Source organism: Carcharodon carcharias, chromosome 8, assembly GCF_017639515.1.
Source record: "Carcharodon carcharias isolate sCarCar2 chromosome 8, sCarCar2.pri, whole genome shotgun sequence".
Classification (NCBI taxonomy): Eukaryota; Metazoa; Chordata; class Chondrichthyes; order Lamniformes; family Lamnidae; genus Carcharodon; species Carcharodon carcharias.
This window is the reverse complement of record NC_054474.1, coordinates 118,378,064-118,403,684: the sequence shown is the minus strand read 5'-3', so window position 1 is coordinate 118,403,684 and position 25,621 is coordinate 118,378,064. Positions and strand designations below refer to the sequence as shown.

At 46.3% G+C, this 25,621-nt stretch overlaps 1 protein-coding gene across 1 annotated transcript in view; it reads left to right on the top strand.

Moving 5' to 3' along the window:
* The first annotated feature begins 1,374 nt into the window (after positions 1–1,374).
* Positions 1,375–25,621, top strand: part of LOC121281488 (sodium-dependent phosphate transport protein 2B-like) — a 78,267-nt gene continuing 54,020 nt past the window's right edge. Inside the window, exons 1-3 of the mRNA XM_041194432.1 lie at positions 1,375–1,607; positions 2,499–2,624; positions 10,956–11,062. Of these exons, the coding sequence (XP_041050366.1) occupies positions 1,375–1,607; positions 2,499–2,624; positions 10,956–11,062 (466 nt within the window). The remainder of the gene's footprint in view (positions 1,608–2,498; positions 2,625–10,955; positions 11,063–25,621) is intronic.

Sequence of the window (25,621 nt, the reverse complement as noted above, 5' to 3'; positions counted from 1 at the left end):
TCACCTGAGAGCCGAGAAGTATAAGGGGAGATTTAATAGAAGTGTTCAAAATTATGATTCACTTTAATTGCATAAATAAGGAGATGTTGTTTTCAGCTCCTTCCCCGTACAGATTCTTTGCTCCATAGCAAAGTCAACTCCCTGTTCCACAGCCTCTGTCCCATTATGCAGTCCATTTCCCTGTGTCAGCTGTGCCTCAGTTGGTAGCACTCTCCCCTCTGGGTTGCAGGTTCAAGTCCTACTCCAGGATTTAGGCACAAAAATGAAAGCTGACACTCCAGTGCAGTACTGAGGAGGTACTGAATTTCAGATGAGACCTTAAACCAAGGCCTCATCTGCCTGTTTGTGTAGATATAAAAGATCCTATGGCACTTTTTTTTGAAGGAGAGTTATCCTGGCTAATATTTATCCATCAATCAATATCAGAATAATCAGAATGGTGGTTATTGTACTGTGAGGGTCTGGAACATATAGGGTTAACGTGGGACTGAGTACAGTACTGCCCACACAGTGATGTAAGAGAACACATGACCCACACCTACCATCAGTCTAGTATTGGACAGAGCCATGTGTACAAGCAAAACGGAAACAGCTCCTAGCTTGGACCCTTTACTCTCTCTCTCTCTCTCTCTATATATATATATATATACATATATATATATACACAGTTCTTGTAGCTAACAAATACACACAGTTATCCTACTTACGACTATGAAGACTTCATTAAGATTTACTGAACACTATTGAACACGCTACAACAATGATCGCATTGCTGCTTGTGGGATCTTGGTATGCATACATTTGTTGCCATGTTTCTTACATTATAACAGTGGCTATACTTCAAAAGTGCTTCATTGGCTGTAAATCATTTTGAAATATCTAGTAGTCATGAACAGTGCTATATAAACGCTAGCCTATCTTTTAAACAGCCCCTGTCCTGTTACACAATCCATTCCCTCATTACACAGCCACTGTTCAATTTTACAGTTCTTTCCCCATTATATAATCCACTCGCTTGTTACACACCTCCAGCCCTAGTATACAGTGCATTCTGCTTTTACCACTCTCCATTGTACAGTCATGGAAAGGAGCAGTTATGCTACTGGACAAACACTCCAATGGCCTGGGTTAATATTCTAAAGGCCTGGATTAACAATCCAGAGTCCTGGACTAATACTCTAGAGGCCTGGATTAATACTCCAGAGACCTGGATTAATACTCCAGAGACCTGGACTAATACTCTAGAGGCCTGGATTAATACTCCAAAGGCCTGGATTAATACTCCAGAGACCTGGACTAATACTCTAGAGGCTTGGATTAACACTCTAAAGGCCTGGGGCTGAATTTTGCCCTAGTCAGGCAGGCTCAGCGGGGATGAGCGGGAGCGTCTGTGAATGGATCACTGTCCGCGATCGGGGCGCAATCGAGATTTCATGGTCAGACCAATTACGGCCCACCAAGCATGAACATCGGCTGCTGAATGTTCGAAAAGTGCAGATGTGGGTGGGGGCCAGTCAGCTGCCGGATCGCTATTGGTACAAAAACGGCGCATGCAGCACCAGGGAGGCTGCCCGCGTCGGAGTTCTTGCAAAGACATGGCTGCAAACGTAGGTGTAGACACCAGGCGGGAGGTGCAGTTGGCTGGGCTCTCGCCACCCCGTTTATCGGATGAGTGCCTCATTGTCCTCCTGGAGGAGGTGGCTGCCCGGAGGGACACTCTTGTACCCAGAGATGGGAGGAGGAGGTCACTGCACCTCACAAAGACAGCATGGGAGGCGGTGGCAGCCTGGGTGAGCAGCCATGACGTGGTACGGTGCACATGGGTGCAGTGCCAGAAGGGATTCAATGACCTGCTGTGCTTGGGCAGGGTGAGGACCATGTTGGCATGTGTCAGCGTGGTGAAGTGTTAAGGTCTGGCCATCCCCCCTATGGAGCTCAGGGGTGCTAGAGTCTGAATGTCAACTGTCAGCGACGCCGGAGCTGGCCAAGGGGGTGAGCTCTGGCTGCTTGGGCTGAGTGCCTTGCATCTCGAAGGCCATGACTCAGATCTGTCCTGCAAAGTGTTCCTCAGCTGGGGTTTGCCAGGCTGCACTGGCGCTGCAGGTAGAGAGTGGACTAGTCAATGCTCCTCTGTCCTTTCAGGAGAAAACATCCCATAGCAATGCTGAGAGGTCGTGGACTGGCGGGGGACCCCACATGTCCTCATCCTCGCCAGATACGAGCAAAAGGCCTTGGAGCTGAAGAGGTGCTAAGCACCTCGGTCAACTGGCCACAGTGAGGCTGGGGTGTCAGAAGAAGGTAAGAGTGCAGTGCACAGAGGTGAGAGTTTAGGACGCTGCAAACTTTCTTGTGTAGCCTCATCACTGATGGGAACCTCCATTGATCATTTAAAGACGGTGACACCGTGATGTAGATCTCCATTGTCTCAACAGGGTGCCTGATATGCACAGTGACAGTGTGATGACTTTAACCAATGACATGTCCTTCTTCTCCCTTAGAACTGCCACCAAGCAGCCAAGCGCAGGACCTCCAGGAGCTATCCTGACCCTGGAAGACCACCAGGCTCCAGAAGCACCTACGTCACACCCACTCCCTGAACCAGGCACCAGCGCGGATACCAGCACGTTGGTGGGTGTTAGATCATCGGCTACATTGTTGTTGCACATTGCTGAGGGCACTTCATACTCGCTTGAGGTGCAGGTGGAGACAGAGAGTGCCCAGAGTGCCGGCAGTCAGAGGGACTGTTGGGAACCAGGACGATGCTCAGTCAAAGGCTGATGTTGAGCCTCTGGAGTCGTCCATCAGGCAGCAGATGCTGGATGTCCAGTGGGATGTGCAGGAGGATCTGGCGGAAATCCATGAGGGTATGTGTGCCATGATCTCTGTTGTGGAGGAGTCCATGCGGAGCATCAGCACTGCATTGACCCTCATCGCTGAGCGTACTGCCTCCTCCATTGAGAGAATGGCAACTCTCATGGAGAGGCAGCTCCAGGGACAGAATCAGGGGTTCCTGGGATTGCGCTCGGACCTGCAAGCCCTCACACAGGCAATAACTTCAGCTGGTCAGAGCAAGTGTGGGAGATGGATGAGGCACCCAGTATCCCAGCGAGGTGACAACCATCAATGGTGAGCAGGGAGGTCCAGAGCAACCCCATGTTGGCGCATGAGCTGCTGTCATCTCTGCAGGCTCCTCTCAGGGCACTCTGGATGATGGCAGCAGCTCCTCCGCCCCTCCGCATCTGATGAGGCTGTGGTGACTGGGGAGGTGCCAACTGTGGAACTGGCCACTCCCTCCCAGGCAGGGCCTGCACAGGCTCCACAGGCCAGAGGATGCCCGCCAAGGGCATCAAGGTCAACAAGACAGCAGAGTCAGCAGGCTGTCTCAGATGGCCGTGCCAGCGAGAAGGGAACACCTAGACATAGCACCTGTAAACATAAGTTTAAAGCACCTTAAGCACAAGAGGGGCTGGTCACAAGTGATCTTTTGCTACCCTATTTTGTTTTACTTTTTTTAATGGTGTGACCATTAATACTTGATATTGTTCTGTTCAATAATCTGTGAGTGCCAACATTAAATTACATTTGCTTTTGTGTTATTGGCCTGGGTGCTTTATTTGTTCTGTAGGTGCAGGTTAGGCCAGTATGTAATGCTGGATGTGGGTGGCTCAAACCTTTATTGCACAGTCACTGATTGTATCTTGGGGGCCAAGGAAAGTGTCATTTCAGACATCCAGGATGGTGGTGGCAGCACTGGCATGAGGAAGTAGCTCTTATTTGGCAACCTAGCTGAAGGAACATTGGATCAAGGCGTCCCTGGTGTCCCTGCTTCCCTGGAGGTCACCAAGGTCTGGCTCCACACCCTCAGTGTTCTCCTCACCATGCTCCTCTTCTGACTCGCCACTGGACTCATCACTTGTGGCCTGTGCAGCTGTGTCAACATCCTCTTCCTCTAGTGGGTTCCCCCCTTGCCAGTGCCAGATTGTGGAGAGGACAGCATGCAACCACTATCAGTGACACACGATCTTGCAGTATTGCAGTGGTCCCCTGAACGGTCCAGGCATTGGAAGCACATCTTCAGAAGGCCTATGGTTCTCTCTACCACTGCCCTTGTGGAGCCGTGGCTCCTGTTGTACTGCTGCTTAGCTTCTGTCCTTGGATGGCGCAGAGGCATCATGAGCCACCTTCTGAGGGGAGAGCCCTTGTCATCCAGCAGCCGTCCTTCCAGCCGAGCCGGAGCACTGAAGAGCCTTGGCACCTGGGAGTGTCTGAGGATGTAGGTGCCGTGGGAGCTGCCTGGGTACCTTGCACAGACTTGTAGAATCAGCATCCTGTGATCACACACTATCTGCACGTTCATGGAGTGGAAGCCCTTCCTGTGGACGAAGGCACCGGGCTCACCTGCTGGCGCCTTGATGGCCACATGTGTGCAGCCCATTGCACCCTGGATGTGGGGGAAGCCAACAATGGCCGTGAAGCCTCTGGCTCGCTGTGTCTGGCTGGCCTTGGAAATGAATGAAAGTCAGTACCTGCCTGAACAGAGCTTCTGTCACTAGCTTGACACAACTGTGGACAGCTGATTGGGAGACTCCACACAGATCCCCCACTGAGCCCTGGGAAGAGCCAGAGGCATAGAAGCTGAGGATCACTGTGACCTTCAGAGCCACTGGCATAGGGTGTCCACCCACACAGTCGGAGCTGATTTCAGACCCAATCATCTGACAAATGGAGGTCACAGTCTCCCTGGAGAGACGGACCCTCCTTCGACATTGCACCTCAGACATACTGAGGTAGCTGCATCGCTGCCTGTAAATCCTGGCAGCAGGATAGTGGCATCTTCTGTGGCCCCTTCAGCCTTGGACTTCCTGCTGGCCCTGCAACCCTTGTGCCTGTGCCTCTCCTCCCACAGGTCACTTCCCTGGAAGCAGCATTTGGACACCTGGCCTCCTTTCCCTTCTGTCCCTCTCTTCCTCCTCAGAGGAGGTGCCTCCAGTGGAGACCACAATCCCCATTACCAGGGTCCCAGAAGGCTGTCTGATACCTGGAAGGGTCCACATGGTCTGAATTCTCTGGGGGCCTTGGAGGCACTAATGAGTCCTGAAATGAAGCCTGAAAATGCTGAGAACGAAGCCCCAAACAGGGATGAAGCTGTCAAGAACTGAGATGACTGACCTCCAACAATCACAACCATCTTCCTTTGTGCTAGGTATGACTCCAATCAGTGGAGAGCTTTCCCCCTGATTCCCATTGTCTCCAGTTTTGCTCGAGCTCCTTGATGCCACTCAGTTGAATGTAGCCTTGATTTCAAGGGTGCTCTCACCTCATCTCGGGAGTTCAGCTCTTTTGTCCATGTTTGAACCAAAGCTGTAATGAGGTCAGAAGCTGAGTGACCCTGGCAGAACAGGATCAGAATGTCAGTGAGCAGGTTATTACTAAGCAAGTGCCACTTGACAGCACTGTTGATGACCCCTTCCATTACTTTACTGATGATGGAGTGTAGACTGATGGGGCGGTAATTGGCCGGGTTGGATTTGTCCTGTTTTTTGTGTACAAGACTTACCTGGCAATTCCAGTGTTATAGCTGTACTGGACTAGCTTGGCTAGGGGCACGGCAAGTTCTGGAACATAAGTCTTCAGTGCTATTGTCAGAATATTTTCAGGCCCCATAGTCCTTGCACTATCCAATGCCTTCAGCTGTGTCTTGATATCATGTGGAGTGAATCAAAACGGCTGAAGATTGGCAGCTCTGGTGCTGGGGACCTCTGGAGGAGGCCAAGATAGATCATCCACTTGGCACTTCTGGCTGAAGACTGATGGTATAGTTATTGGCTGGGTTGGATTTGTCCTGTTTCTTGTGCATGGGACATACCTGGGCAATTTTCCACATTGCCGGGAGGCTGTTGCTATATCGGAACAGCTTGGATTGGGGCGTGGCAAGTTCAGCACTATTGGCGGAATATTGTCAGGGCCCATAGCCTTTTCAGTATCCAGTGCCTTCAGCTGTTTCTTGATATCATGTGGAGTGAATTGAACTGGCTGAAGACTGGCACCTATGACTGCATGCTGCTCGTTGGACAGGATGTACCCAAGAATGGTGATGGTGGTGTCTGGGACATTGTCTGTAACATATGATTCCGTGATGATGACTATGTCAGGCTGTTGCTTTTTAGTCTGTGAGACAGCTCTCCCAAGGAGGACTTTGCAGGGTCGACAGGTCGTTGTCCTTTCCAGTGCCTAGGTCAATGCTGGGTGGTCCATCTGGTTTAATTTGTTTTTAGAGTTTGATACAACTGAGTGCTTGCTGAACCATTTAAAGAGTCAAGCACAGCAAGATCTGAAGTCACATGTAGGCTAGACCAGGTAAGGACATTAGTGAACCAATGGGTTTTTACATTGATAATGGCTTCATTAGGCTTTTCAGTCCAGCTTTTGATTGATTGAATTCAAATTCCACCATCTGCTGTGGTGGGATTTGAAATCAGCTCCCCAGAGCATTACCCTGGGTCTCTGGATTACTAGTCCAGTGGCAATACCACTACACCATCACTTCCCCATTATGTAGTCCATTTCTTCATTATGCAACCCCAGTCCCATTGCACAGTCACTGTCTCCTTACACAATCCATTACACTGTTACAGGCGGCTGGTTAGCATGTGGTTCAAAATAGCATCAACAATGTAGGTTTGATTCCCATTCTGGCTGAGGTAGACTTGGGACCTGCCTCCTTACTCTGGCCCTAAGAGTGGAAGGCAATAGTGATCCACCACTGGCAAGAAACTGCCAAGAAAACAACTCAGGATGAAGCATCAGCAGACAGTGAGCCAAGGGCCTGCCTTTGGGCAAAGCCCACATCAATGAACCCTCTTACACAACTGTTGTGTCACTGAATAGACCATTCACTGATACACCAGCACTGTCCATCATATTGTTCTTATTCCCATTACACATCCCCTATTCTGTTATCTATTCAACCCCTGTTGCAATACCCCTACCTCATTATACAACCTTTACCCTCATTACGCAGTCCAATCCCCTGATACACAGTCCCTGCCTTAGTACTCAACTATGCATTGCACAGCCCCAGCCCCTGTTTTGATTCTGACCCACCATGTAGTTACATTCCAGATTAAGTTTATGTAATTGTTAGCTTCTCTAATGATATCACTAGAGCTACCCAATCTCTTCACTCCTTTCATTGAAGATTCAAAGGCTCTTCTCATGCTGCAATTATATGATTGGTCAAGGGATGTTGTTCGGCCCATTCTGTGTGGGATATCAGTGAGGCCTGTACTCCCAGTGTCACTGTGCCTCATGAATAGTCCCAAGTTGGTTCTAGAGCTTGGATATTCCCCTTTATCTATGAACTGGTCTGAACATATTGTTCAGTTGATGTATGAGTAGACTCACACTCCACCAGTTTGGTAAAGTAACTCAGTGTTCTGTTTGATTAGTTGATTTTTGTTCTGAAGCTGGTTGGTAATGAGTCCATGATCACTTTTAGATCTCTCTCAGAATTGCAGCACCATTCATTGTGTAAGTATTTCACTGGGGGCTGACTGAAGGGAAAGTTTTGTAATCCATTCTGGTTTGGGCGTGTGTCAATCTAATATTCTCTTGCTGCAATTTGTCCAGGAATGACCCTGTTGAGAATGGAGCTGTCATGATTCAGTACTTAAAAAGCCTAATAGCTGACTAGAGAACAATGAAAGCATCAAAGCTTTATCTTATATAAAAACACAAAACTGCGGATGCTGGAAATCCAAAACAAAAACAGAAATAGAAATACCTGGAAAAATTCAGCAGGTCTGGCAGCATCGGCGGAGAAGAGCACAGTTGACGTTTCGCGTCCTCATGACCTTTCCAGGTATTTCTGTTTCTGTTAAAGCGTTATCTTGTCGTCTCTATCCAGTTATCAGGAGAGTTGGGTAAATATTAATTGGGAAGCTGATATGGTTTAATTACTGGTTACAAGTGCATAGCCAGCACAATACTTTGACCACTGAGAATCAGTATAAATATTGACTGCCCTTTGAAGAAATTACAATTTACTTGTATTGTCCACAGTGAGGTAAGAATGATACATTGTACTCTCTAGGTTCAAGTGTAAAGAACTGGAGCTCCATTCTGTCAGTGAATTGACTCAAGCTAATCCAGTGAGTCTGGGGCTCTCATAGTAGACCTGTAACATTTCTGAAAAAGTCTGCAAATTGTTGAAAAAGTAACATAGTGAAAGAATGAGTTAGTCTGCTAATGTGTTAAGAGTGTGAACTTTACAGTTATGAGGTCAGTGTGTATTCCAAGTGTAGATACTCAGCCATCTGTAATGGAGAGTTGGATAGTTAACATGTTAGAGTATTGAAGAACTTAATATTTAGTGTGAGTGTGGGAGAGTTGCATTGTTAGCATGAGGGTGAATTGGATTAGTTAGTGTGTGGCTTAATTGGATAGTTAGTATGTGGTTCAATTGGATTAGTTAATGTGATTTAATTGGATAGTTAGTGTTAGGGTGGGTTGGATTAGTTAGTGTGTGGTTTAATTGGATTAGTTAGTGTTAGGGTGGGTTGGATTTGTTAGTGTGTGGTTTAGTTGGATTAGTTAGTGTGTGGTTTAGTTGGATTAGTTAGTGTGTGGTTTAGTTGGACAGTTTTTACTTTTGATGATTTAATAGTTCATTTTTGGAAGGAAGAACATGGAGATACAATATAAAATAGAGTCCAATTCTAAAGATGGTGCAGGAGCAAACAGATCTGTACATAAATCATTGAAGGTGATAGGTTGAGATGGTGGTTAATAGAGCATACAGTATCCTGCGCTTTATTGATAGAGATACAGGGTACAAGAGCAAGGAGGTTATGTTAAATCTGTACAGAACACTAGTTCACCATCATCTAGAAGGTGCACAGTTCTGGGCACCACACTTTAGGAAAGATGTGAAAGCACTGGGGAGAGTGCAGTAAAGATTCACAAAAATGGTTCCAGGGATGAGGAACTTCAGTTATGTAGCTAGTTTGGAGAAGCTGGGATTGCTTTCCCTGGGGAATGGAAGGCTGAGAGGAGATTTGATAGAAATATTCAAAATCATGAAGGCCCTGGGCAGAGTAGATAGAGAGAAACTGTTCCCATTCATGAAAGGATCGAGAACCAGAGGACACAGATTTAAGGTTAATTGGCAGAAGCAGCTATGGCGACATGAGAAGTAACTTTTCTATGCATCAAGTGGTTAGGATCTGGGATGTGCTGCATGAGAGTGTGGTTGAGGCAGGGTCAATTGTGGCATTCAGAGGGAATTGGATTATTATCTGGAAAGGAAGAATCTGCAGGGTTACAGGAAGAGGGCAAGAGAGAAGGCACCAAGTGAATTGTTCCTTCAGAGAGCAGCACAGATGTGACAGGCTGAATGGCCTCCTTCTGTGCTGTAACCATTTTATGATTCTACATGTTGAGATATATATGGCCTATAATGATAGCATATTGTTTTAGAGATACTATATGTATGCAATAAATGATAGAGAAAGAGTAAAGGGACAAATATACCATATAGATGCAATACACATACAGATAAATCAAATAGATATTTGTAGATCAGGTTTCAAAATACTCAGGATGGTGGGTGAATTCACTCTGGAAACCTCACAAATACCCTGAAAACTCAATGATGGGGGTTGGGGGGGGGGGGCAAAAATTGAAGAAAGGTCACTCCTGTATTGGAGGAGCAGTAAGCACAGGAGGCAGAATCTATGAGGAGCTTCTCCTCCAATCACAGATTCTGTCTCTCCCAGGTTGCTGCTCCAGCTCCTCCAATCACAGGTCCCCGCTCTCCCACTCCTATTTTCTGATCTTGTCCTTTTACCTGGCTAGGGTGTCTGGTTTTCCTGGGCAGTAGAACAGCCTGAGTGTCGGGCAGGACCCTGCCCTGGGCTATGGTGGGTCCTCCCAGCAGATTGTTGAGCTCCTTGTCATTGTAGATGGTGAGCTGGAGGTGGCGGGGGTGATGCAGGGCTTTTTGTCCTGGGCCTCTTTGCCGGCCAGCTCCATGCTCTTGACCATGGTCAGGTAGATGGGGGCTCCAGCCTTGACACCCTCGGTATAGTGATTCTTGTGCACTGCGCAGTAGCAGGTGGATGTGGCTAATGGGGTACTGGAGACCATCTCTAGAAAAGCAGGTCTTGGTTTTAGACCCAGCAGCTATTAGCCACCAGGGCCGCTGCCTGACAAGGCAGAGACACCATGGTCTCCATGCTCACTCTGTCCCGCACTTGTTCCCCTGCCAGCCGAGGCTCACTAGGCCTGGGCTTTGGGTCCTGCGGGGATCCATCTATAACTGTGTCCAGACCCAGCTTTAACTGGGGCAGCTGCTCAGACTGTGTGTGTGTGTCTCCCTATGATCTCAGTGGGGGTGGAGAGCAGTGGAAGAGCATTATCTTGTTGTTCTGTTTTATCAATTTCTGTTCTGATACTTTGAACCGATATTCCCAACAAGGTGCCATAAACCAGAATTGACTGTTATTTCCCCTGTACGGTGAGGAAACACTCATCCAAGTTGTCAGTGAAGCTCAATTAGCTTACAGTTGAAATTCTTGATTAGATTACAACATTGAGTCTCATTCCTTTTGTTAAACTTTTTCTGTAAGTTTACACCCACGCTCTTTGTCTATAGCCCTGCGGTTTCTGTTTTATTGCATCAAATACTTGAAATTTGAGACTAATCTGATCTTAGTTTATTATTGTAAATTGGGAATTGCATTTAGAATACAAATTTGAGGGAAAATACCAAGGAACTAGGGAGGAATGGTATCCTGAATTCCTCATGTGAAAATGCAAAATTGCCCGAAAAAAAACCTCACAAAGAACCTTGGGGAAAATAAATATTTTGACCCATGTAGTAGATCCAGATAAAGCACATGGATAGGGTCAAAGTTACAGGTGCCTATGCAGACTTACTTTCTTTGTCTTCACAGTCTGTTCACTGTTAGAATGCCTCCATTTAACATCAACTCCATCAATTCTGCTGAGTTCAGTTTTGAGGAGCCTGAGAAAATTGATTCAACTCCAGCAACAGTATCAGGTATGTAGCAACCTTTGCCTCTGTAAAATAGTGTTTTGGATTAAAGTAATTACAGAGACTTGGAGCAGATACTTTATCCCACCTATTTCAGACTCCTTTACTGACCCAGTTCACAAAAGGACTCTGCCTAGACTCTACCTAGATGCCCCTATTTGGTCGAGGCTGAACACCAACTCTCTGACACTTCCTCTTATCTCCTCCTGGACTGTGACCCCACCACCAAACATCAAGCTATCGTCTCAAAGTCTATCACTGTCATCCTCTCTGGGGATCTTCCCTGCCCAGCCTCAAACTTCATATACCCCCAACCCCAAACAGGTCCCATTTACCACTGCCTTTCTCTGCCTGACTGAACTCCTTCTCACATTGAACAATTTCTCCTTTCACTCCACTCATTTGCTCCAAATAAACATGTTTTATGGGAGCCTATATGGATCCCAGCTATTCCCCTCTGTGTGTGGGGTATATGGAACATTATTTGTTCAAGTCCTGCTCAAGTCCCTGCTCCCATCTCTTTTTCTGGTACATTGATGACTGTATTGATGCTGTTTCCTCCTCTGGATTTGTGTTGGAAAATTTCATCAACATTGCTTCCAATTTTCATCCTTCTCTCATCTTCACACGGTCCATCCCTTCCTTTCCTTGACTTCTCTGTCTCCATTTCTGGCGATAGGATATCAACCAATATTCACTATAAGCCCACTGACTCCCACAGCTACCTCAACAACACTTCCTCACACTCTGTTTCCTGGAAGGATTCTATTCCAGTCTCCCAGTTCCTCCATCTCTGGCACACGTGTTCTGATGATACAGCCTTCCATACCAGCTCTTCTGACATGTCTTCCTTTCACCTCAAGCTAGGATTCCGCCCCAATGTGGTGGCCAGAGCCCTTAGCCATATCTGTTTCCACCACTTCTGCCCTCAGCCCTTCCCCTCCCTCCCAGAATCCAGATAGGGTTCCCCTTTTCTTCAACTTCCACCCCAGCAGCATCCATACTCAATGGGGCATCCTCCGCCATTTCTGTCACCTCCAGTGCGATGTCACCACCAAACACTCCTCCTTCTGCCTTCCTTTTTTAGCATTCCAAATGGAACGTTCCCTCTGCAAAACCCTGGTTCACCCCTCAGTCGTTCCTAACACACTCTTCCCCTCCTACAGTACCTTCCCACACAGAAATAAGAGATGCAATACCTGCCATTTCATCCCTCCCCTCCACCAGCCTAGGGACCCACACCGCTCCTCCAGGCTAAATAGCAATGTACTTGCAGTACTTTCAATCTAGCAAAACTGCACTCACAGCTCATAATGTGATTTCCTTTACATCGGGGAAATCAGTGCAGATTGGATGATTGCTTTCATTCAGTCTGCAAGCACCCAGGGAGTGGTAGTGTAGTGGTTATGTTACTGGACTAGTAATCCAGATGCCTGGACTAATACTCTGGAGATTGGGGTTCAGATTCCACCATGGTAATTGGGGGAATTTAAATTCATTAATTAATAAATAGTCTCTGTAATGGTGACCACAAAACTACTGGAAAGTCATAAAAGCCAATCTGGTTCACAAATAGTCTTTGAGGGGGCGGGGGGGGGGTGCGGTGCAATCTGTCATCTGTACCCAGTCTGGATTTCATGTGACTCCAGGCCCACAGCAATCTGCTCACTGAAATGGCTGAGCGAGACATTCAGTTGTACCAAACTGCTACAGAAAAGTCAAGAACAAATAAAACCAGAGGAACCACCATTATTGACCTAGGAAACAATGACACATCCAACCCTGTCGACCCTGCAAAGCCCTCCTTCCTAATATCTGGGTGCTAGTGCCATAATTGGGAGAGCTGTCTCACAGACTAGTCAAGCAACAGTCAAGGAAAGGAATCATACCTTACAGATAATGTCCCAGACGCCACCATCACCATCCCTGGGTATGTCCTGTCCCACTGGCAGGACAGACCCAGCAGAGGTGGCAGCACAGTTGTATACAATCAGGAGGGAGTTGCCCTGTGATCCTCAACATCAATTCTGGACCCCATGAAGTCTCAAGGCATCAGTCAAACAAGGGCAAGGAAACCTCCTGCTGATTACCACATACCACCCTCCCTCAGCTGATGAATCAGTGCTCCTCCGTGTTGGACACCACTTGGAGGAAGCACTGAGGATGGCAAGGGCACAGAATGTACTCTGTGTGGGGGACTTCAATGTCCATCACCAACAATGGCTCAGTAGCACCATTACTGACCAAGTTGGCTGGATCCTAAATGATATTGCTGCAAGACTGGGCCTGTGGCAGGTGGTGATGGAACCAACAAGAGGGAAAAACATACTTGACCTGTCGAAGGTGCATCTGTCCATCACAGAATTGGTAGGAGTGAACACTGCACAGTCCTTAGAGTCAAAGTCTTGATTTCACACTGAGGATATCATTCATTAAGTTGTGTGGTACTACCACCATGCTAATTGGGATAGATCAGATCCAGCAACTCAAAACTGGGCATCCATGAGGCACTGTGGGCCATCAGCAGCAGCAGAGTTGTACTCAAACACAATCTATAACCTCATGGCCTGGCACATTCTACCATTGCCATCAAACCAGGGGAATAGTCCTGGTTCAATGAGGAGTGGGGGAGGGCATGTCAGCAGCAGCACTGGACACACCTAAAATGAGATGCCAACCTGGTGAAGCTACAACATGGGACGACATGCATTCTAAACAGGGGAGCAGCATGGTGCAGACACAGCTCAACGACCTCACAATCAATCGATCAGATCAAAGTTTTGCAGTCCTGCCACATCCTGTTGTAAATTGTGGCAGACAATGAAATGGATAACCAGCGGAGGAGGCTCCACAAAAGTATTTACCAAAGCTTTTTCATTCTTTCATGGGTGTCACCATCAAGGCCAGCATTTGTTGCCCATCCCTAATTGCTTTTGAACTGAGGGGCTTGTTAGGCCACCTGCTAGACCCATAAAAGGCCGCTTAACAAAACTGAATTTTATGGAATAGGAGGGTCAGAGTCAGCATGAATGATAATTGGTTGGAGGACAGAAAGCATTGGGTTGTGTTCGATCGCTAATTTTCAGGCTGGAGATGGCAAACACTGGTGTTCCCAGGGTCAGTACTAGGATCACAGCTTTTTTTGATGTATGTAAATGACTTGGATATTGGAATACAGAGAAAATTTCCAAATTTGCCAATGATATCAAACTTGGAAGAATGGCAAACAGTGAGGACAATTCCAATCAACTGCAACAGGACATAAATAGGTCAGCAAAATGGGCACACAAGTGGCAGATGGAATTTAACACAGAGAAGTGTGACGTGCTGTCTTTTGGCAGAAAGGATAGGGAGAGGCTACATGGACTTCATGGCCCAGTTCTAAAGAGTGTGTAAGGACAGAGGGACCTGGGTGGCAGGACATATTGAGAGAATGGTTCGCAAAGCATATTGCAGGGGTCATGGGATGAACAACTGGGGTCGCGAATTCCCCCTTGCCCAAGGCAGCAATGATTGTGGGGGTGACAAATCCAGCCCGAGTGGGACTCTTTTTCTGTGGGCCACTTTGAAAGAAGTACAACTCCCCACATGCTCCGCTCAAGAGTAAGGCCGGTTATCACGAAACCTGCTGGAGCCGACCTCCATTTTGTGGCTTTGAGTTAGATCCCGTGGTGTTCACTACTTTGCCCCTGGGCCACTTGTCTTCCAACTCCCTCCTGCTCAGCACCTCTCCTGCTCCCTCACTCACTCCCTCTCATCTTGGCACCCTTCCCCTGACCCTCACTCACACAGAGAGTTTGTGAGAGGGAAGCAGCCTGTTGGACAATCGGCAAGTGGGAGGGAGGGGCTGTTGCGGAAGGCTCAGGAGGGAATGAGCAGCAGGATCTAGAAGGGGGGTCAAGTGGCAGGGTGGGGAGGGTAAAGGCGAGGGGCAGGGTCTGGGAGGGAGCAGGTGTGAGGGCTGGGGAGGGAGGAGTGAGCAGGAGGGTCCTGGAGGGAGGGGGCCATAGGAGGGTCGGGGAGGGAGGGGCCGAGCAATAACCTCCCCACTGACACTCAATTTGGGTTCCGCCAGGGCCACTCAGCTCCTGACCTCATTACAGCCTTGATTCAAACATGGACAAAAGAACTGAACTCCCGAGGTGAACTGAGAGTGACTGCCCTTGACATCAAGGCAGCATTTGACCGAGTGTGGCATCAAGGAGCCCTAGCAAAACTGGAGTCAGTGGGAATTGTGGGAAAACTCTCCACTGGTTGGGGTCATACCTAGCACAAAGGAAGATAGTTGTGGTTGTTGGAGGTCAATCATCTCAGCTCCAGTACATCACTGCAGGAGTTCCTCAGGGTAGTGTCCTTGGCCCAAACATCTTCAGCTGCTTCATCAATGACCTTCCTTTCATCATAAGGTCAGATGTGGGGATGTTCACTGATGATTGCACAAAGTTCAGCACCATTCGCGACTCCTCAGGTACTGAAGCACTCCATGTCCAAATGCAGCAAGACCTGGACAACATCCTGTCTTGGGCTGACAAGTGGCAAGTAACATTGGTGCCATACAAGTGCCAGGCAATGACCATCTCCGACAAGAGAGAATCTAACCATCGCCCCTTGATGTTCAATGGCATTACCATCGCTGAACACCCCACTATCAACATCCTGGTGGTTACCGTTGACCAGAAACTGAACTGGGCTAGCCATATAAATACTGTAGCTACAAGAGCAGGTCAGAGGCTAAGAATCCTGTGATGAGTAACTCACCTCCTGACTCCCCAGAGCCTGTCTACCATCTACAAGGCGCAAGTCACAGAAACACAGAATTGTTATAGTGCAGAAGGAGGCCATTCAGACAGTCATATTTGCACTGGCTCTCCGAATGAGCAAATTACCTAGTTCCCCTCCCCCACCTTCTTCCCATAGCTCTGCATATTCTTCCTTTGCAGATCGCAATCCAGTTCCCTTTTGAATGCTTCAATTGACCCTCCCTCCACCACACTCTCAGGCAGCACATTCCAGATCCTAACCATTCAAAGTGTGAAAAGGTTTTCCTCATGACTCCATTGCTTCTATTGCCAATTACCTTAAATCTGTGCCCTCCAGTTTTTGATCCTTCCAACAATGGGAGCAGTTTTTCCTTACCTATTCTGTCCAGGCCCCTCATGATTTTGAATACCTCTATCAAATCTCCTCTCAGCCTTCTCTTCTCCAAGGACAACAGTCCCAACTTCTCTAATCTATCTACATAACTGAAGTTCCTCATTCCTCATCCCAAGTCAGGAGTGTGATAGAATACTCCCCACTTGCCTGGATGAGTGCAGCTCCAACAATACTCAAGAAGCTTGACACCATCCAGGACAAAGCAGCCTGCTTGATTGGCACCAAATCCACAAACATTTACTCCCTCCACCACTGATGTACAGTAGCAGCAGTGTGTACCATCTACAAGATGTACTGCAGAAACTGACCAAGGCTCCTTTGACAGCACCTTCCAAACCCACAATCTCTATCACCTGGAAGGACAAGGGAGCAGATAGATGGGAACACCACCTCCAAGCCACTCGCCATCCTGACATGGAAATATATCGCAGTTCCTTCACTGTTGCTGGGTCAAAATCCTGGAACTCCCTTCCTAACAGCACTGTAGGGACTGCAGCGGTTCAAGAAGGCAGCTCACCACCACCTTCTCAAGGGCAACTAGGGATGAACAATAAATGCTGACCCAGCCAGCAAAGCCCAAATCCTAGAAATGCATAAACAAAAAACAAAATACGTCGACCTTCCAGTCACTTGTCAGTTTCATTCTCCAACCCATTCCCACTTCAACCTTTCTGTCCACAGCCTCCCACACTCTGCAATGAAGCTCAACATAAACTTGATTAGGAGTGCGGGAACATTTAGTCTATTAACTCTGCTTCTCACTCTGCAGTTTTGCCATAGACCCTGGGTATTTCCAGCATATCTGAATTGATTTCACAAAAGGACTGTTAGTGTCACCACTTTGACTCTTTCCCACCAGCAAGCTACCCAAAATGGCTGCTTAGAATCAGGCTAATGCCAGTGTCAATCAATTAATCAGCATGTCTCAGGTCCAGAAATTCTCAGTATAGCAGAATGAACCTGGAAATAGGACATTTTCAGATTTGATGTCCCTCCACTGGATCAGATTGGACAACTAGATTAAATCCACCTTCCAACCCCGCGACCTCTACCACAATCTAGGAACTTTTGCCCCTCACTACCACCGACCCAGTCTACATTTGGGTGATTAAAGTCACCCATTATAAATACTCTATAGTGCTTGCATCCCTCTGTAATTTCCCTGCAGATTTGTTCCTCTACTTCCTTCTCACTATTTGGCAGACTATAGACTACACTGAGCAATGTAACTGCACGCTTTTTGTTCCTTAACTCTAGTAAAATTGATTCTGTGCTTGAACCTTATCTATTTTAAGTAAAGATAGACTTTCCAACACCTCCTTCCTCTTGATTGTAAGTTCTTCTAGTGTAGCAGTTATCTCCTCTCTCACCTCAGCCTGGGTAGCAAGTCCTTCCTTTGTAAAGACAGATGCAAAGTACTCATTCAATGCCTCCACTATTTCTCCCTTTAATGGATTCCCTTTAATGTTCGCTGCCAGTCTCTTTACATACTCTCAGCTTTTCATGCTCTCTCCTTACTTTTCTTTTTTGTTTCTTCATTTCACCTTCGGTCCTTCTATATTCAGCCCGATCCTCCATTGTATTTTCTACCTGACATCTGCCATATGTGCACTTCTTCCTTTTCATCTTCACCTCTATCTCTCTCATCATCCCGGGCGTTCTGGATTTATTTGTCCTAACTTTCCCTTCAAAGTGATATACCTTGACATTTCTTGCAATACTTTTGCTTTGAAGGTGGTCCATTGTTCAGCCACTATCTTTTCTGCCAACATTTGATTCCAACTCACTCGATTCAGATGCATTCTCATCCAATCGAAGTTGGCTTTCCCCCAATTAATTATCCCTGCACTGGATTGTTCTCTGTCCTTTTCCATGATTAACCTAAGCCTTATGATAGAATGGTCACTGTCCCCTAGAGGCTCTCCCACTGATATTTGATCCACTTGGGGTAACTCATTCCCTAGAACCAGGTCCAACAGTGCCTGTCCTCTCATTGGACTGGAAACATACTGCTGCAGAAAATTATCTTGGACACATTCCAGGAACTCTCACCCCCGCTTGTCCCTTCATACTATTCCTAACCCAATCTATACTTGGATAATTGAAGTCCCCTATTATGATTACTCTATAACTCTTGCACCTCTTCATAATTTCTTTGCAAATTTGTTTCTCTACATCCCTTCCATTGGTTGGTGATCTATATACTGCACCAATCAATGATATTGCACATTTCCCATTCCTTATCTCTAGCCAGAGAGACTCTTTTCTTGACTCCCCGGAACATCCTCTCTCTCCAGTACTTTAACCAACATTGCCACTCCCCTCTCTTTTCTTCCTTTCCTGTCTCTCCTAAACACCTTGTGCCCAGGAATATTTAACACCCAATCCTACCCTTCTTTGAGCCAGTCTCTGTTATAGCAACAATATCATAATTCCAGTTGTCAATCTGTACCTGTATTTCACCAATCTCATTAACCATACTCTGTGCATTCACATACATGCACATTAACCCTGATTTAGGTATTTTTTGTACTTTCCTGATTATTCGGACCTCATCTAATGATTTACTCTTGTCTACTCTAATTTTGTCAAACGCTCCAAGTATTCTATCTACCCTGATGCAACTCTCTGAAATATCCTCATTATCAATTGATACTTCTCTACTTCCCACTGCCAGTTCCTCTCCTATTCACTCTGAATTTCCCCTCGGGTTCTCATCCCCCTGCAAATGTAGTTTAAAGCCTCCCCAACAGCACTAGCAAACCTCCCTGCGAGGACATTAGTCCCAGTCCTGTTACAGTGTGACCCGTCTTTCTTATACAAGTCCCACCTGCCCCAGAACCGATCCCAATGCCTCAGAAACCTAAAGCCCTCCCTCCTACTCCATTCTCCAGCATGTGTTGAACTGCTCAATCTTCCTCTTCTTATGCTCACTCACACATGGCACTGGGAGTAATCCTGAGATTACTGCTCTTGAGGTCCTGCTTTTTAATTCCCTTCCTAACTCCCTAAAATCTGCTTTGAGGGCCTCATCCCTTTTCCTACCTATGTCATTGGTCCCCATGTGGACCACGACCTTGGCTGTTCATCCTCCCCCAAAAGAATGTCCTGCAGCCACTCTGTGACATCTTTGACCCTGGCACCAGGGAGGCAACATATCATCTTGGAGTCATGTCTACAGCCTCAGAAATGCTTGTCTGCTCCCCTAACTATGGAATCCCCTACTATTATAGCACTTCCACTCTTCCTCCTCCCCTCCTGTGCAGCTGAGCCACACGTGATGCCACGGACTTGGCTCTGGCTATAGTCCTCTGAGGAACCCTCTCATTTACCAGTATCTAAAATGGAAAAACAGTTAGAAAATGGGATAGCCTCAAGGGATTCCTGCATTACCTGCCTGTTTCTCTTAGATTCTCTGGTGGTCACCCATTCCCTCTCTGGCTGTGTACTTGTTAGCTGCGGTATTACCACCTCTCTAAACATGCTGTCCACATAATCCTCAGCCTTGTGGATGTACCACAGTGACTCCAGCCACCACTCAAGCTCCACAACTCAGGGCTTAAATTTCTGCAGCTGGTGACACTTCCTGCAGATGTGGTCATCAAGGGCACTTTGTGCCTGCACAACTTCCCACATCCTGCAAGATGCAATTTCTACATGGCTGAGCTGCACTGACATACCTATACTTTATATAAAGCATTTACTACAGTATTTACTCATTTATTTTAATTATTTCTTAATTTAGAATAATTCCCACATGTACTACAATTTACTGTATTTATCTCAGTCTCACCCCTTTTTGTGATCTTTTAACTTCCGAGTCTGCTCTCTTTGTTGAATGTGGAGCTTGTAGAGAATGATTTGTGGGGGAGTGTGCAGGTGCTATTATTCTGAGTTGTGGTAAATACCTGGTGAATGCAAAGTAGTTTCACATTTTGAATGCCTTCCATCCAGGGACATTTATATTTTAAGAGCTTTCCAGAGATCTGAGTAAATTCTTCGTGCAGAAATCAGAAAACGTACCTGAGCCTTGGTTGCCATCTTTACAGTACATTGTCTACTTTTTAAAGTTAATTTCGAAGAGTCCACATTGTATGGCGTCTGTATGCTGAAAGTTAGGAATATGATGAGCAGAATTTTCTGCACCAGTTGGCAGGGGGCATGTTTGGCAGCATGAGCAGACAATTTGGCAAGAAGGCAAAAATTGGTTTACATGGTTGTGAACCTAGTTTGTGATCGCCCGCTCCACCCTTCAATGACTGGCCGCGTTTCTCCGTCACCGCACATCGGAAACCTCATTTCAATACTTTAGCATCTCATTATAAGCCTTGCTGTGGTAATCTGATCTGTAATACACCTTTAAAAGGATGTGAGCAGATTGACCACATGACTGTAAGACCCAATAGCTGCGTAGTGCGGGCTACTATGTTAATGTTAGTCTAGGGTAGGGTCTGGTTGGAGAAGCACACATCACGTTAGTACTCTGTTGCCTGTGTAAATAAAATAACATGTGCTTCATTTCATATTGGTCTCTGCGTCTGCAGGGACAGATAAGTGTGCAACAGGTTCATGAGCAAAGCAACCACATGGTAGAATATAACAACTGATGATGAAGCAAAACATGACCAGTCAACAGCACCAAGGAAAGCTGTGAAAACTCAACTATTTTGAATCATCCGTGTCCTGCAGGTGATTGTAAGTACAGCCCTCACCATAGTCGTCAAAGTTATCTCCCTCCAGTGTGCCACAATTTGTCCGTATTAAGCTGTTTGATCAGACCACTGATGACTGGTCACATTATATTGAATGCCTCACCTTTTTCTTTTTGGCCAACGACATATCGGGGGAGGAGAAGAGCCGAGCGATCCTCTTGTCAACATGTGGCAGTAAAACGTATGGCCTAATTCATAGTCTAACGGCACCTAATGCTCCAGATTCCAAGAGCTTTGATGAGTTGGTGAATCTTGTGAAAAGCCACTTTCAGCCAAAACCCTCGGTAATAACACAGCGTTTTAAATTTAATTCAAGGTGCCGCATCCCTGGAAAGACAGTCACTTGCTATGTAGTAGCCTTGAAACAACTGACAGAGCATGAGAGTTTGGGATGTCGAGATCGGCATGTTAAGAGATTTGATTAGTATGTGGGATTCAAAAAAGGCTGTTGTCAGAAACAAATTTAGACTTCAGCAAGGCACTGGAGTTGGCGCTCGCAATGGAAACACAGTTAGGGATTCAGAAGCAATCAAGGGAGCACAAAATGTCGTCCTTCCTGTCAGGAGGGAGGCACTGGCTGGAAATGGCACGGAAGCGCAGGGCTCCGTGGAAAGGTGGGAAACAGCCACCATTAACAGACCAGCAAAAAACAATGGGTTAACAGATAAAAACCACATTAATAATAGCAGAAATGGAACCAGACAGCCTGCAAGCAAACCTCAATTTAAAAGAACCAAGTGTTTCTACTGCCATCTCAATGGGCATACTTTGAGATATTGTAAAGACAGATTGAGACAAAATTTCAAACAAAAAGGCAGAAGTCATGAAATTTATATAATGGAGGAACCAGAAGAAACAGAACCAGATATTTTCGCTACACAACTTAAAATGGGTAAAACAGACCCAATCTACGTGATAGTGGAAGTCAACAGAAAACCCATTTGAATGGAAGCGGGTACAGGAGCATCCACAACAGTTTTAGGGGAACACATGTATAAGTATCTGAACGGAGGAGGCCACTCACTAAAGCTGGAAAACTCAGATGCTAAATTAAAGACATATACTGGCGATGACATACTAGTGAAAGGATTTTGCAAGGCTCCTGTGCAATATAGAAGCCAGTCTGTTAATTTACCCCTGATAGTGGTAACAGGGGAGGGTCCAACTCTAGTTGGTTGGAACTAGCTTAAGGAAATAAAGTTGGAGTGGACTGAGATTTTTCAACTCCGAATGAAAAATCTGCAGGAATTTAACAGAAATAAGCCCCTGTGTTCAAGGAAGAGCTTGGGAAGATTCAGGGGCTAAAATCCATGTGGATCCTGGAGCAACCCCCAGATATTTGAAGGCGAGGCCAGTCTCCTATGCATTACTAGAAAAAGTGGATATTGGACAGGCTGGAAAGGTTGGGAGTCTTACAACCTGTACAATTTTCCAAATGGACAGCGCCCATAGTTCCAGTACTAAAGCCTGACTAGAGTGTGTGAATATATGGGGATTACAAGTTGACTATTAACAAAGTGGCCAGACTGGACAGGCATCCCATACCGAAAATTGATGAATTGTACTCCTGGCAAGGGGAACCGCAAATATGAAACTCGACATGCAAATCGAACTAGAAAAGGCCTCCCGGGACTTTGTGACGATCTACACACCAGTATACCAGGTTACCCTTCGGAGTCTCATCGGTTTGTGCCATTTTCCAATGGGCTATGGAAAATTTACTCCAAGGTCTAAACCATGTGGTGGTTTATCTTGATACTCTTTTTGAGTAAACCTGTTTCCATCTGTTTCAGATGAAGTTACATTGTTTCATAGTTTGCCATTGTGAGATTTGAACTCTTGATCTTGGGGTTATAAACCCAGTACCATAACCACTTGGCTATTTAGGCCAAGCTCCTGGTTTATCTTGATGATGTTCTAGTAACAGGACTAACTGATGAAGAACACCTGGCTAACTTGGAAGAGGTATTGAAATGTTTCCCACAAGCCAGAGTACACTTGAAAAGAGAAAAATATATCTTCCAAGCAAAAGAAGGGATATACCAGGGTCATAAGGTCAACTCACTGGGCCTCCACCCAGTAGAAGATAAGGTGAGAACTATTCGTGAGGTGCCAGCCCCAAAAATTGCCACAGAACTCAAGTCCTTCTTGGGAATGGTTAACGACTACGGTTGTTTTCTCCCAAATTTGTCAACAGCACTGGCTTCATTATACAGGTTACTCAAGAAAAACCACAGGTAGACTTGGCAAGCCCCACAACAACAGGCTTTTACGGCAGTGAAGCAGTTACTACATTCAGTAGGGGCAGTACTCTCCCACTGGATGGCAGATGGCTCCAAACAGCCCATTGGCTACGTCTCAAGAAAACTCAGTGTTACAGAACGAAGATACTCACAAATAGGGAAAGAGCCTTATCCATTGTATTTGGCATTAAGAAATTCCACCAATACATCCATGGTCATCACTTTACCGTTGTATCCGACCACAAGACACTACTAGGCTTGTTCGGCAAAAATAAGGCAATACCCACAATTGCCTTGGCACACACTCAAAGGTGGGCACTGATTCTAGCTGCTTCCCAATATACATTTATCTACAGGCCAGGAAGCCAGATTGCCAATGCTGAAGCGCTGAGCCGATTACCCCTGAAGCACAGCAATGTGAATGTCCCCACCCCTCAAGAGCTTGTCTTGTTATGAAACTTTCTGGATTCATCACCAGTTAATGTCAAACAGATCAGAGAATTGATAGACCATGATCCAGTTTTATCTCACATCAGGGAAGAAGTCTTGCAGGGATGGTCTGACAAGCCAAAGTCGGGCGAAACAAAGCCCTATTTTAACAGGAGATACAAGTTCATCTGCCTGGATGGCATTTCACTGTGGGGAACAAGAGTCATTGTGCCTCCCAGAGGAAAACAACCATTATTGATAGAATTGCATAGCGCTCACCCCAGCATTTCCAGAATGAAAATGTTGGTGCGCAGCTACTTATGGTAGCCAGGGATGGAGACTGAAATCAAAAACATGGTCAAGAGCTGCATGCAGTGCCAACAGGTGCAGAAATTTCCTCCTTCTGCTTCACTTCATCCCTGGGAATGGCCAGGAAGGCCATGGGTCTGCCTCCATTTTGAGAACAAGGGGCCTTTTCTGGGAACAACGTTCCTCTTACTTATCGATGCTCATTCCAAATGGATGGATGTATATGAGGTAAGATCACCCACATCTGCTGCCACCATAGAGAGATTGCAACAGAGTTTTGTGATACATGGTTTACCAGAGAAAATCGTGTCTAATAATGGAATGGCTTTCACTAGCCGTGAATTCCAAAGATTTACAAGTCTCAATGGCATAACACATGTTAAGACCTCGCCGTACCACCCTGCATTCAATGGGTTGGCCAAAAGGGCAGTCCAGGCCTTCAAGGCCGGAATGAATAAACTAGATGGAGACTCTATAGCAACTAAATTATCATGTTTCCTGCTCAGCTATAGGACTACACACACGACCACCGCTATTGCCCCCGCAGAGTTATTAATGAAGAGATCTCTCAGGACACGTTTGAGTCTCATGACTAATTTAGGGGGGAGGGTAGAGAGAAGTCAGGAGGCCCAGAAAAATGAACACAATTAGCACAGTCATGAAAGAAATTTCAATGTAAGAGAAGCAGTTTTTGCAAAGAACTTTGGAGATGGGGCCAAATGACTATCAGGTGAAGTCAGTGCAGTGACAGGACTAGCTTAAGGAAGTTGGAGGTCAGATAACCAGGAGACATGTAGATCACCTCGGGAAAAGGAAAACAGATCCACAAGAAAAGATGCACCAAATATTCCTATCGGAGTCCACGCCATAGGTAGAGGGAACTCCTCTTGCTTTGAAATGCCTATAGGACCTGTTGAGCCTGAGAAAGTCGAAGAGGCAAACTTACTGTTTCCTACTGAGGAGCCTAGTGGACAGATAACTCTTGAGAGGGAGGCCTCAGATAAACCATCTGAAGTCATAGAACTACGAAGGTCGACACGTTTGATAAAGCCTCCTGAGAGACTGAATTTGTAAATAGTTTATTTATGTAAATAGTTAATATATTGTAAAATGTACTTTCAAGTAAAGGGGGAGGGATGTGGTAATCCGTGGTGTAATACATCTCTAGGAGACTGTGAGCAGATTGACCACGTGACTGTACGACCCAATAGCTGTGTAGCTGGGCTCTAATGTTCATGTTAGTCTAGAATAAGGTCTGGTTGGAAAAGCACACATCATGTTAATGCTCTGTTGTCTGTGTAAATAAATAGCATGTCCTTCATTTCATATTGGTCTCTGCGTCTGCAGTATATTGTTATCAACTCACCCACCCACAGATGAGCGTGCAACTGGTTCACGAGCAAAGCGACCCCGCAGTAGAATATAACACCTGCTCACTGGAATCACCTCCTCGTTCTGGATAACCAGGCACGTCAGTGTGATCGCACGCCAATGTGTCTCATAACTGTACATAAGCAACATGCACCTGGCGGGCTGCACTTCGCTCGGGACTTCGAGGTTTGTTTGCCTATCTTGCTTCAGTCAGCTCTTGCAGTCATCAGTACCAGTCTCCGCAGGCAGCACCACATTTAGGGGGGCTCACAGGTAGGTCTCTACCTACCAGACCAACCATAAGGTGGGGGAGGCTTTTCAATGGCTGCAGGACTGGGACTGGCTTG